Source organism: Varanus komodoensis, unplaced genomic scaffold (genome assembly GCF_004798865.1).
Source record: "Varanus komodoensis strain SLA01 unplaced genomic scaffold, ASM479886v1 scaffold21, whole genome shotgun sequence".
Classification (NCBI taxonomy): Eukaryota; Metazoa; Chordata; class Lepidosauria; order Squamata; family Varanidae; genus Varanus; species Varanus komodoensis.
Genome location: NW_025335589.1, coordinates 15,106,615 through 15,120,719, shown reverse-complemented (window position 1 = coordinate 15,120,719; position 14,105 = coordinate 15,106,615). Strand labels below are relative to the sequence as shown.

General features: G+C 41.1%; 1 protein-coding gene across 6 annotated transcripts in view; it reads right to left on the bottom strand.

Moving 5' to 3' along the window:
* PALLD (palladin, cytoskeletal associated protein) overlaps nucleotides 1-14,105 on the bottom strand; it is a 265,196-nt gene that overhangs the window by 146,100 nt on the left and 104,991 nt on the right. For all 6 annotated transcript variants that reach the window (XM_044430707.1, XM_044430706.1, XM_044430709.1 and 3 more), the window contains 4 exons: nucleotides 6,090-6,268; nucleotides 5,584-5,644; nucleotides 2,844-2,949; nucleotides 940-1,014 (listed from right to left, as the gene is read on the bottom strand). In XM_044430707.1, the coding sequence (XP_044286642.1) occupies nucleotides 940-1,014; nucleotides 2,844-2,949; nucleotides 5,584-5,644; nucleotides 6,090-6,268 (421 nt within the window). The remainder of the gene's footprint in view (nucleotides 1-939; nucleotides 1,015-2,843; nucleotides 2,950-5,583; nucleotides 5,645-6,089; nucleotides 6,269-14,105) is intronic.

Here is a 14,105-nt window from a genome sequence, read left to right as displayed (position 1 = left end):
AATATGGTTTCTGTTTAGGTCATACATAAACTCTGAATCCTCAGGACAGTGCCCCTTAGTCACTTAAGTCTTCTTTCTGATGAAGAACAAACCTCAAATTTTTATAAGATGGTATCTACCCACCAGCAAATTGATCACTGAATTTGTAGAATAGGGGAATTTGTTGCCATCCATATGTTTTGCCTACAACTTCCATCAGCTCCAGAAGCACACTCAATGGTCAGAGATTATAGCAAGTGTAATCCAGAAGACATGGAGGACTCTGGACTGCCTATGCTTATTGCAGAAACATTTGTTAGACTGTGTGTGTGTGTGTGTGTGTGTGTGTGTGTGTGTGTGTGTGTGTACGCATACATGTAGCTGTCTGTTGTTGCTACTATTATCCTTTTGAAAAATATGATGAGAGCCAGCATGGCATAGTAGTTACAGTGTTGGACTGGGGCTCAGAAAATCGGGATTCTAGTCCCCCCTAAGTCATGAAGCTCACTAGGTGACTTTGGGCTATTCACTGACTCTCAGCCTAACCTTCCTCACAGGGTTATTGTGAGGATAAAATAGGAAGAAGGATTTGCAAGCCATCTTAGGTTCCTTAGAGGAAAAAGGCGGTATGTGAATATAACAAATGAACAAATAATATACATATATTGTAAGCTGGCAAATAAAAAATGAGTTTTATAGTGATAATTAAACATAAGAAATGATAAGAAAAGTTAATAAAACACACTTACCTCTTGTTCTTCTGTAGTACAAATAACAGAAAGTAATTATTATAGAAGTGTTTTTCCTAAAAGCCAATTGCTATGCATGCAGTAAAAAATCCGTATTAACTCAGTGGTTTTAAAGGGGTTTAAGTGATTTATGTACTAAAAAGTACCCCAACAAACTATAGTTTTAGGATTTAATAACAAAAGACTCAAAATTGCAGTGAAGAAATCAGACCTTTGTAAAAGTGGGTGCAGCATGACTAGGTTTTGATCCATCTAATCTGCTGAGGTATGAAGTAGGACTTTGGACCTGAAAAACAGTGGCAGACATTTGTAAAATGCAGCAATATCACTAGCAAAATAAAATGCTTGCAACAATATTGCCTATCTCATCTCTAACAATATAATAAAATCCTCTAATGCTAGTACTCTTAATTTGGTTTGTCTCATTTACAGTAACAGCACCTAGTGTTTTGCCAATATCTGCATGAGCTTCTCCAAAGTGGCCCCAATCTGTAGAATATCCTGTCCAGGGAGATTTGCCTGGTATCTTCACCATATTCATTTAGTTCAGTCAGGACCTTCCTCTTCCAGCAGATATTTACTCTTTAATCTGTTGCTCTGATTATTATTGATTCCCTTTAAACATTTAAATGTTTTCATATTTTATATTTCCATTATTTTGTTTTACTTTATTGATGCTCTGGAATCTTTATGATTGTAAAATACCCCCAAAACATCTGCCAGTTAGGAGGTATAAATGCATTTAAATAAATAAGGAAGCTAACATGGCATGAATGCTGGAGACAGAAGTTTGCAGGAGAAACCATAGAAAAGGTTTAGAGAAAGTTTGGTGCTCTAGGAAAGGGGATTTGGAGAAAAGGTGAGTTTTAAGTGCAAATTTTGATGAAGGTTAAAAACAAGAAAGAATGCATACATGCAAGCAGGAACGATGCGGAGAGAATAAAAAGGGCACCAACAACAGACAAACTGGTAAAAGGAGCAGAGCTGTCAAAACTTTGCATTCCAAGGCTTTACTAGGGTTTTAGGAGTCACAGTCCAACTCTGGCCCATTCCAGCGGACGCCATACAAATTAATAAACTTATTTCAGAGCTAGGAAGTGGGGCACACGGTAGCAGTCATTCCGGAGCCACGCTTTGAATAGCAGCTACCGTGTGCCTCAACATCAACTCACCCCCATTCCATTTAAATTAGAAGCATGTGCCAAGTGCAAGCATTTGCAGCCAAGGGGAAAGGTGCATCAAATGAGGAGAGCTGGCCATGAGTCTGTGCAAAAGGAAAGAGGTGAGAGGGATATTTAGTCTGGCAGTATGCAGGCACCTGCACAACACACATGATGATCTTGGAAGGAAAGCAGTGACTGTCAGGGGAGATGAAAAAGGAGGAATGTTCAGCTGGCAATGGGAGGCAGCAGTGGTGCAACTCTCTTGTTTTGCCCAAGCGGGGAAACTGAAGGCAGGCTATATTTATCTTGGCCCAGAACAGCTTTCCCCATCATGCTGCCTAAGTTGACAGCTGTTTTGGTCCACACCTGGAGGGCACCAGCTATGTCCAGCCTTGGGGGAAACTGATCTAGAGGATGGCTCTTTCGAAAATGCTTTGACTAGAAACTCCTTCAGGAACTTGGAGCCACACTGCCCCAAGGAAGCAATCCTATACACACTTACCTGGGAAGTGATGATACACAACTCCTTCTGGCACCTAGTTAGGACAACCCTCCATGCTGAGACATTTAAAAACATCTAAGGCTGTTTAATGGCTTAAATGACACACCCATGTATTTAGGTTTTTAACTATTATTTTAGATGTCAAAGCAGTTTGAAATTTTGTATTTTGGACATTTTTAGGGTACTATTTTAGGGACTGTTGTAACCTGCCCAGAGAGCTTTGGCTACTGGGGAGTAAGGAAATACAGCCATCCATACAAGCAACTTTGATTTTTTTTTTTTTTAAGAAATGAGGTGACCAAGGACATGTCAGCTACAATAACTTATGTCCGTTATATAAAGAATGTTGGTCAGTTTATCCCCAAACTGTTATGTGAGCATGTCTCACTACCAAGACTACCAAGAATTCAAGTAAATTTGTTGACATCCAAAAAAGTAATACCTGCATACCTGCTGATTAGGCACAGAGATGGGCTGGATTACTGCGGTAGTGATTCCAGCCTTTGGAGCAGAAGATCCTATTGTTAAAGAGACAGAAGTGCTTTTCTTCTGGGCCCTGGATAAAGGGTAAGTGAAAAACAAAGAGAAGTCAGAGGGCACATCCTTAAAATGCCCCCTTCACTGCTTTCCCTTTGATGAAGCACGGTATTAAATAACCAGTTCTCATGTTCAATCCTATTCAACCTGAAGTAATAACAAAAATGGTTTGTAGGGCACTGCTACTTTCCCGTTGTGTCACCCTGTTAACAAACTGTAGCTTTTCACATGACTGCTAGCCCATCTTAAAAGTAGCATGTATTAGCATAGAGGTGCTTGCCAGGAAATGAACAAGATGTCTCTTCCACCAACCTGACTGCTTGTTTTCTTTTTCCCACTCCTTATTAGGTATTACAGATCAGTTCTTTTTTTTTTTTTTTAATAAAGAGAAAACAGGGCCGATTTGTTCCTTTCCTACCACCTGATCTTTCTTCCTCTGCTAGCTTTCCCTGTCTTATCAAGTGGCACCAACGAACAGTGACATCTTTTTCCTTTCTTAAAAAAGGACTTAATTTTATATGGTAGATGCACTGCAGAGTGATACATAATCACATTCACCATGGCACCATGTCTCAAGCTATGGCTCAGTGTTCTAGCAGATGCTTTGGGAGCAAGAGGTACAGGGTTCAATCCCTGGTAGATAGGAGGGAAAAACACCTGTCCTAAAGTCTAGAGAGCTGCTGCCAATCAGCACTGACAGTACTAGACTAGGCAGATCAATGTCTGACTCAGCACAAGGCAGCGACATGTGCCTCCTTCTTCCCTGAACCAGGTGTCGGAGATTTGCTCAGTATACCCTACATGAAAAGTCTGTAAAAAGGGAAGGAAAAAGGTGTTGCAGTTAGCACCGATATGTGGGTGCCCTCGGGGCTGTGGGACATGCTACCTGTACCCATTAGTCCAACCCTAGTGGTGTTATCCTCTAACATGTGAAGAGCTGGATCCTGTATGGCCTTAAGGCTCAAAATCATCTACAGTTAGCCTCCTTCTGTTGCTCCCACAAATGGAGCTTTTCCTTCGACTAATTCACATTGTATTTTAGACACCACCCCCCTGTCCCCCACAAGCAAGTCTAGGTCAAGGCCATGATGCGCTCCAGTTTTAGCCACCCGTACTGGCCCTCCCATTCTACCCTCAGTACTGAACTCACACACAGTATTAGTGTCTACACACAGTCAACAGCAGACATTTTTCACTACATTTGCAAAAATCACATCCCATGCTTTCCTGAAAGCAAGAGAATTGCTATTCCACGGTAGAAAACAGAAACAGAGATGTTTCCACTTCCAGACATACTCCTCCTTTCTACATAAACTTTCTCATTCAAGAGCGAAACATGAACTGTCTCATTTAGAGGCAACCACCAAGCAGGACACACAAACAGCCATTGTGGCCATCAGGCATTTTGCTACCAGAGAGGACCAGCAAATGCCTTCTACTTCTCACTGGATAATCTGGGCCATTCACTACCATTCAGCCTAACCCACTTCACAAGAGGTCGGTGAAGCTCGGTAAAGCATGAATATGGTAAATAATTCCAGTTCAGGAATAAATGCTCATAATGAGCTTCTTTAGCAAGTTACATGGCCATCTGTGCATTGTGTTACTTTGCGCACTCATGCATGAGCAGTAGAGACAAGATGCATCAAGTACTCCACTTAGAAATTTACTGTAGAAGGACCCCTGCAGACTGGCACTTATATTAAATATTCAAAATTGGGAGGGAAAAAACCCTATACTCTATGCCTCCACCTTCTGCCTGGTCATCAACTCAAAGTCATCCATTTATTCACAACAATAAGTTGTTTTATTAAAACAATAACCAGTCATGTGGCACCTTAAAGACTAACAAGTTTATTCTGGCACACAGGACTGGCCTCCTAGAAGTGAAAACCCTGCCTCAGGTGGCAGAGCAGAAGTGGGAAATTTCACCCTCCATCAGGAAGGATTTCTATTACTGTCACTGCCACCTATCGGCCCCTTCCAGCTGTATCATTCCATGATTCTGTGTGGGGACTGCTCCAGAAGCTCACCTACTCTCTGCCCTGCTCTAAGAATCCTTTCTGAGCAAAAATGGACCACCTGGCTGCAAATGCCTGGCTCTGAGGAGGTCCGTCCTGTGTTGCAGGTGATCCACCAGCACAGCCCTCTTCCAGAGCAGCCACTCTCTTCTTAGCCAGAAGTAATAAATGATAGGCAGCTGCTCTAAATAAGAGTTGCCCCTGGAAATCACCTTCAACACAGGAAATCTCTAGGTACATCACCACAGGCAATGCTTGGCCTGAGGAAGTATGCATAGGCCATGCCTGTTTTTAGGAAGTGCTCTACCCATAATATTCTAGTCACCGATGAAACAGATAACATGCCATGACAACCTGCCTAACTATTTCTCCCAAACAAATTAACTTTGAAACTTCAGCCAGCAGAGACACCCAAAATGGAGATTCTGGGCCAGAATCTGTATGCACGCTGCCCCCGGTCCAAGGTTCAGTGGAGAATTTTCACATGACCTGATCATTAATTAACACTGGTTAATCTTTTTCTGTCTGTAGAGCTAGTGCCAGAAGAATAGGTGAAGTGGAACTCCTTTGCTATTATCTTTCCAGTCTGCCAAGAAACATGTTCTATAGTTGGCTTTGCTATGTAAACCTACTGTGGCATGGCTCCAGATTTTGATCTGAAAATGTCACTGTCAGAATCAGAGGAACTGGCACCTGAAAGTACAAAAAAACAGCACACTCAGAGTTGAGGTAAACTGTCATCTGCAAAGCATCAAAACAATTTAAAAAAAAACTTCCATCATGCTTACAAAATGACAATGTACCCATGGTTTATTTTATAGCATCATTTCACTTCTCTTAAAAAAGGTTTTGTTCCAGGCATTGTAATTTTACAGACATTATAACAAAAAATTGGCTAACTTGGGTAAGAGTGAATTGCCTTGAGTGCATAAGACCCTTGGTCCAATGTTGCAAATCGCCCAAGGAGGCAGGGTAGAATGAGATACACAAACACAGGTATTTCAACTGCAGTTCTATAGCCTTCTACAAATTGGGGCTATTGCTGTAGTTCTCACAAAAACTAATGCAAAATATTTTGGACTTCTTTTCCTGTGGAGAAGCTGTGTGGGTTCTTCCCTTGGTTGCCACGCTCTCTTACCTTCCACAAACAATTCTGCTGAAGTAGAATCGGAGCCTAAGGAATTTGAGGCCAGGCAACAGTAGCGCCCTGTGTCGTCCTCAAAGGCTTCTGCTATAATGAGTGTCTGCAGTCCTCCGCTTTCACTGCAGATCTGAATATCAGGAGAGTTTTGCAGTTCTTTGCCTTCACAGAACCACCTGTGAGTTGAATCAAATCAGGAGAGAAATAAAGCACTGATCAATGTTATAACAAAACTGTTACAAAGTAGAAGCAGACACTAAATGAGAGAAATTCACAAAAAGTGGCAGAAATACTCATATAAGCTTTTAGAAGCATTTTTTCATAATTCTCTGTAAAGGGATATTCATAAGGAGAAAGATTTTAATTCTCAACAAACTAATTAGTTCAGGATATGGTGAAATTTGACTTCCCATTTGCCCTGTTACAGCAGAAGGTATAGCTTCTCTCATATGTGATAACTATGTTCCACTGACATGTAGGAGGTAGCTCCAATCCACTTCATTGTAAAGTTCAAATATGTGGAGATGCAGAGGGCTCTCCAGATGTATTTGATGTATTTGAGAACCCTTGAAAAGTCAGGTGACTCCCACATTTATCAAACTTCCTAAAGGAGGTTTCTATTGCTTTGTAAAGGTCATTTTACAATGGTTTCTATTGCTTTGCTATGGAGACCATTTCTGATGGAAACAGGTGGTCTGTGATGTTATAGATCAGAGGCGAACAAGATGCGTCCCTCCAGTTGTTTTTGCTTACAATTCACTACCGGTCCTAGCTAGCATAATCACTTGTGCTCATGGGAGTTGGAGCCACCACTTCTGGGGTTTACTTGTTGCCCACTTTTGTTATTGATTAATGGCATGTAAGTCCCAGTGTGGTGCCTATAGTATACTTCCCTGAAGTGATCACATATTTGGATTCTGTGCTTGTATACTAATGCAGTAGTTGATCATGTGGCTGTACAATAGACATCTTGAATGTGAACATGCCCATCCTGGCAGGCAAATAAGGATAAGTTTTTAAAGTTGTTAAAAAGATCCCTGCATACAGAAACTTGGCTTTTCCTTTGATCAGACAGTAGCCATCTTTACTGGCCAGAACAGATTTTGTTCAAGTTTGTTCAACATTCTTTCAGGCAGTTCCATGTTAATACTCCATATCCCACAATGCTCTGAATCTAACCAAGATGAGAAACAGGGCCCAAGCAATATGACTATACAAGCAGATTCAAGTTCTACTGAAGAAGTGGTCCACTAAAAAGATTGATCATGCCACAGGAATCAGTACTTCTGGGATGCTTAATCTGCTCTCTCTTAGGTCCATGGAAAAAGTATGTGTCTGGGATTTAGTTATATTTATGGGTGTTAGTAGATGAAAAGGTACCACTTTGGTGGGCAGGTAAGAGCGTTCCATGCACTTCGGTGTTTAGTCATGCTGGCCACATGACCACGGAGACTGTCTGAGGACAAACGCTGGCTCCCTCGGCCAGGAAACGGAGATGAGCACCGCCCCCTAGAGTCAGGCATGACTGGACTTAACGTCAAGGGGAAACCTTTACCTTTACCTTTTATGGGTGTTCAACTTGCATATCACATTGATGCATTACGATAACCATTGGCTCCTCATGCTTTTAACTGATCAAGGATTGCTTTCACACACTACTTTTTCTATATGAGAAACATTCCTTGTAAATACACAGAACTACATATGTACCCTGTACATAACTGACAAGGTATGCACTGCTAATAGAATGTTAATCCATATATTGTATGAGACAGGTCAAATATCAACTAGAAGTATAGGGCTATTGCATTTTAGAAGGATTTACATTCTTTCAGTGTTACAAAAGCAGCCATTCACACTAAATGACAATGTGAATCATCCCAAGCTTTTCCCAAGCTTGAACTCCTGGAATTAATCCACATGCCTATTTCTAAAGTAAGTTGATGTAAGTTGAAAAAACAAAGCAAAGCAAAGCCCTAAATCTGTTGCAAGGCATGGAAGTGGATCCAGTTCCATCATACTGTATGTCTAAGTGTTTCTTGCAGATGCAACACTAGCAGAACCATATTATCCATTATCCACCATGCCCTTGATGTTTAGTAGTAGGTCAGCCTTTCCTTAAAAAATAAAGTAAGACAGACCAACTTCAACTTGGGCCTCAGCTCTATAGTCCATGCTCTCATTTAAAATCAAATGAGAATTTCTCCTTTTCCATCCAAGATAAGGTTAGACCTTCCCTCCCTATATACTTTGCTACTAAGTGATATGACTGCAGAGCTAAAGTAAATCCTACACATTTTTTCCTTGGACTTGATAGAGTGTAAGTGAAGAAATCTGGGAATGTGCATTCCTGTGGGGCCAAAACATACAAGAATAAATATAAATTTCCAGGTTTTGCATTAAATATATTCATATATTGATTTAATTGATTTTAAGTCAGATAGCCTTTCTGAAACCCTACCCAACCTGTGGAGCACAGGAACATAAGAAACTGCTTTATAGCTAAATCTGATTATTGCTTCCTCCACCTCACTACAGTCTACATAATGAGCCCATCTTCATCAACAGACCAGTGTATCATGGGTATTTCAGCCATGATGAGCAGTGCTGCATGGCAGGAGAGTGTAACAAACAGTGGTTGAGCTTACGTAACATGGTGCAACCTTCTATCACACCAGTTGGGAGTTGCATATTCAGAACAACAGCTGCATATTCTGGGCAGTGTCTCAGCTTATCGTGGATAATTTAACCCATAATAAGCCACCACGTCATGCAGACTGGCTCCATGTCTGCCACTGGTTCTCCAGGTCACCAGACAGGTGCATTTCCTAGCCCTCCTGGAGAAATAAGGGGTTGAACCTGTTGCATGCAAGCTATGGTTCCTTTATTGTAGTGTCTTTACACTACAACACTCACAATATTCTGAAATACATAATACTATCTTGAAAAAGACAAAGAAGTCATCACTTTTCCACTTTAGCTTTCTTGCTCACAATTTCATGTTTCTCAAGAATGGGAAAACTTATAGTACAACTTATCTGCTTGGCTAGTAAATAGCTGATTATGATTTCCTATGTGTAGAGCTCAGGCAAGCTTTATTCCACAAGCTAAAGACTGTGAATCTTCTAATTTGGTCAGAATATGGCACAAAAATGAACAACAGCTTCTTGCTTTCATGACTAAAGCAAAAATTATTTTCCAACAAAACCCAAGATCTGCAATCAACTATCAGGATAGTTAATACATTTTGAACTGGACTAAAATCTTCAGGAATAAATATGTTACTTGAATCTAGGAAAATTGATTCGGCTGTGAAGTTTTCCCTGGAATTTTCAGCAAGAACTATCTGCACATGGGTTGAAGTCTTATGGGCAGAGTGTGACCACATGAAGATGGTTATCTCATGAATCAAGGACCTAATGTTTTTTTTTCTGTTTGGACTAAGAAGAACTCATTTGCAGAGACGAAGCAAAGATGTAAAACTGCATTTTAAAAATATGAACTTCAAGCAAACACACAGCAACCAATGTGGCAACCAGGACTGGACCCAGAGGCTAAAATCCAGGACTCTGCAGGAAATAATCACTACCATTCTCTGGGTGGTCAAGGCAGCAGGGCAGCTGAAGCAAAAAATAAAAAGTGCACATTCATGGAAGTTTTTCTTAATTTAAAGTACTTCTTTAAATTTCCTGAAATTTTTTGTACACCTTCCCAAGATGTCTGTAGTGGACGAATTAGAAAAGCTATGAATGAATGAATGAATGAATGAATGAATGAATGAATGAATGAATGAATGTTGGAACCCTTATAGTTTTTTACTATAATGTATCAGAAATGTAAAGTACATGTTGGCTGTTGGGCAGACTGCAGGCAATTAGCATCCACTGTGCAACTGAAATAACATGGCCATCTAAATAGATTCTTTGTAAGACCGTTATTGCCTAGTGTCTAAAATTACCTGGGCACAGTTCCAATTTCACCCAAATATCAGCTTATTTTTGGACAACTGAACATAGATTCCAAATGGACTTCGCTCCTTCTGACATAGCCTTATGATATTTTACATTTCATAGTACAAGGATAATTGTAACGCATGTGCCACAAGGAAAAGTCATGTTTGAAGCACAGTAGTCCTTTTAGTCATTCCACAGAGATGTAGAACAGAGATGCACAGATGAGATACCATGAGACTGAAGTGGTAAGCACCACCAGAATCTGAGGGGGTGCATGTAGGCATGTTCTGGGCACATATAGACTGGAGGAGGCAGGGGGAAACAGAACCTGCTGTGATGACAGACCCCAAATTCATGGGCCTGTTGTACATTATCAAAAGGACTGAAAAGGGCTGAGTTACAGTTCCATAGCAATGTTTTCTGTTTATGAATAATGTCTGATCAAGCCGAACTGTGCTTCTTATATGACCAAGCTGTGTTTGGTCCAGCTTTTCAGAAACTTCAGAAGAAAACTCTCCACCAACACATTGTCATATGTTTTGCATGAATACCCAGTGCATGAAATCATCCCACTATCAGAGCAAGTCAGATCATGCTTGCCATATGCAAGTACCTGAACAGGAACCTCTACAAATAGAATGTCATATAACATGATTGCTCTTCTTCCTACGAGGTTAACCAAATATCAGTCCGTGCCTCTGCAAAAAACACACAGTGAAACAATATTTATTTTTACTTAAGATAAACTTCACAATACAGTGTTGCCTTCTCTAATCAAGTACAATTGGGTCACGCATGCAAAGGGACTTCTATTCACGCTAATAAAAAACTAGGAATACAATTCCCCCATGGAGAAGAATAAACCCTACGTCCCTTACGGCTAGGAAATGATGATGGAGCTAAACCATTATTCCATTCCTTTCTTGTAATTAAAACCCAGGCAGCTCCTATTGTGCCCAGAGAACATATCACTTCAGCATGGAACTAATAAACTTCCTTTGTTTACTCAGTAGCCTCATTTGGCCTAGTTTTACAAACAGAGCCTGGAAACAAATGTCTCCCATGAGTTAAGCTGCCAGTACATATGTGCTCTTCATCCCCTTCTCTTTGTTATAGTGGCTACTCAAACTACAATTTCCAAATTGCCAAAGGCCTGGATTTTATGACATCTTCTCCACAGAGCTTTGCGGGTAGAGAGGTTGAACAGAGGGTAGCAATGCTATACTATGTCTTATTGTAACCAAACACCTTTCATTGCAATAAATACAGTATAAATGGGCTGTGGATCAGGCCAGATGCTATGTTTAAGCAGAGAACAACAGTGGGAATCCTTAAGTAACTAGCTTTGATCAGAGCACCACTTCTTAAAATGTGCAAAGACAAACATGAAACTTAAGATATATGCTGTACATTCACTATGACATGATATCTGAAAGCAGCTTCATTCATTCTGGCAGTTAGTCCAGCTGACTACTTATTTTACTACAGATCTGCTACTTGATCTTGATCACAAAGAAACTGATTAGCCAGAACAGATTTCTCACTAACTGCATTTACATGACTTGTAGGCTGCTGTTGGTTACAAACTCAAACCGACTCAACTGAGGGTATGGGGGATCCGCTACAGAGCCTCTTGGCAAGAGCAGCAAAATACCATTGCCACGCTTGAGAGGAAGGTGAACACCAGTTCCAGACACCTCCAAAATGCCCAAGCAGAACTTGGAGGCATCTGGTGCTGCTTTCCCACCGTTCCTGCCACAATCACAAGCCATGCTGTGCTTGCTACAGCTCCTGCCCCACTTTCAACTTTTTCCCTGGAGATTCTGTGACCCTGCATTTTGACAGCAATGAGCATTCTCAAAGAGTTCCAGCAGTATATTGGAGTGCTTGCCAAGCTTTTTTTCTAACCACCATCCTGAAAATTTTGCAAATAGTCTGAGAAAAAATGCTTTTTTAAAACCCTGCTTACTCAGCTGTAGGGGTGGGAAGCCTTAGATGGGCACCGTGTGTAGGTGGCCCAGAGTTACCAGTATGGTTTCCTATTAAAAAGAAATTTTGTAACACTTTCTAAACTAATGATCTAAAACCCACTTGGCAAGCAGAGCTTTAACTTTGACAGCTATCAGAGTTAAATACTCCCATAAATTGGGTGGGTCACACTTTAGCCTGTTCCTGCGGTATAACCTCACCAACAAGTGCAGAAGTAAGCATGCCAAAGTATTCCCAAGAACAGAAGATCCAGACACAAAGGCAGTGAACAAAGCAGCACTGCCTTTCTGTGAGCACAGATCATTCACCACTCACACATTTGCCAAGATGTGACTGTAGCTTATTTCGAGGGTGGTTTAGCATGACATGCAAATGCACCCATTATGTATATGTATGATGTCAGTAGAGATATAATGAATAATAAATGTATGAACGATACAGAAAAAGAAAGACTGTGGACAGCTCTAGTAACCTCTGGATGCTTTGGACTTGTAAAACTCCTGACCTTTGTCTATGCTGGGCAGAGCTTGGGTTGCCCACCCACTAGCCAAAACCCTCTGATAAATTACAAATTACACCTTAGGTGTAAAATGCAGATATCTGAACTTAAATGTCACAGAATAAATCAAATAGAAGAAAAAAAATACACCTAGCAATGGCCATATATTTTGCTGTTTTAATATCCTGCCAGCTATTCGCACTGCATCAAATCTGTTCTTTTATTTCCTTCCTAATGCATAGAAGCATAGAATTCCCAGCACAGAAGCAAGATTTCATTCCACACTGTATTTTGCTGGAAGATAAAAACAATGAGGAGTTACTTGTGACAAAGAAGAATCATTGTGCTGTTTTATGCAGAGCTGGTTCTTCAAGAAGATTAATGCAGGTAAGGCCTTCACACCCTTCTAATGCTGTTCCTTTCAGTTTAAAGAAGGCAGACTGGCTACCATCCAGTTCTCCGTTACATGTGCCTGTACCGCAGTGACAGGCATGCAAATTCTGGGTTGGATGGCAGTCTTTATGGGTGACATCAGATATTTTCTTCATAACCATAAGACAAAGTTGCACAATGCACAGTTCCTGCAACCCCTAGATTCTGCCCCCGCCACACACACACCATGTAAAGAAATGGAGAAAAAGCAGTGCTTGTAGTGGCTACACGGTGCCCAAATCACCACATTTCACTTGTTTACAAGCTGAATTTGGCCCCTTGGGCAAACTGTAGCTGCTACAAAGCGCCAAAAAGCTTGCATATACATTGGAAACAACCTAATGTAACCAGTGCTCTGCCTTGTTGTGCTAAATGTAACCACTGTATTGCTACTGCATTGTGGCAGCAATTTTTTTTTTCAGGTGCCTCATGGTATTGCACAGAACACAACCCACACTTGGGAGGGAGCAAAAATGGCCCCTCGACCTCTAGAAGTTGGAATAACTATGGGGTCTTTCCACTAGGTTCTGTTCCTCTTATTTTTTTAGTCCTTAAGACATTTTTAAATTAAATGACCTTTTGCCTTTTAAACCAGAGGCTTGCATCCTGTGGAACAGCGCTTCCCTCCAGTACCATCTCTCTTAGGGTTCATTTTTTATTTGGAACAGAGACCCCACCTTTGCTTTGTACTTACACCCTTGAGTGAGATACTTTATTTATTTATTTTTCGATTTATATCCTGCCTTTTTCCTACAAAGGGCTCAAGGCAGCTTACATCTCCTCCTCCATCTTATCCCCACAACAACAACCCTGTGAGGTGGGTTGGGCTGAGAGTCTGTGACTGGCCCAGAGTCACCCAGTTGGCTCCATGGCTGAGCGGGGACTCGAACCCAGATCGCCCGAGTCCCAGTCTTAACCACTCTTAACCACTACACCACACTGGCTCTCTTTCTTTTTCAAGCCTCTCCTGAGACATGCACTTTTTGTGACTGCCCAGGCCCACCATGGGAACATTTTTTGAGAGCATCCATGACTCTCAAAATGTCAAGTGTGCCTCCTGAGTCAGAAAGGCTGGAGAGTCCTGGAGCAACACTTCCACCCAGGTGCAAATGACACAGGACTCCTCCAGACAAAGCATTC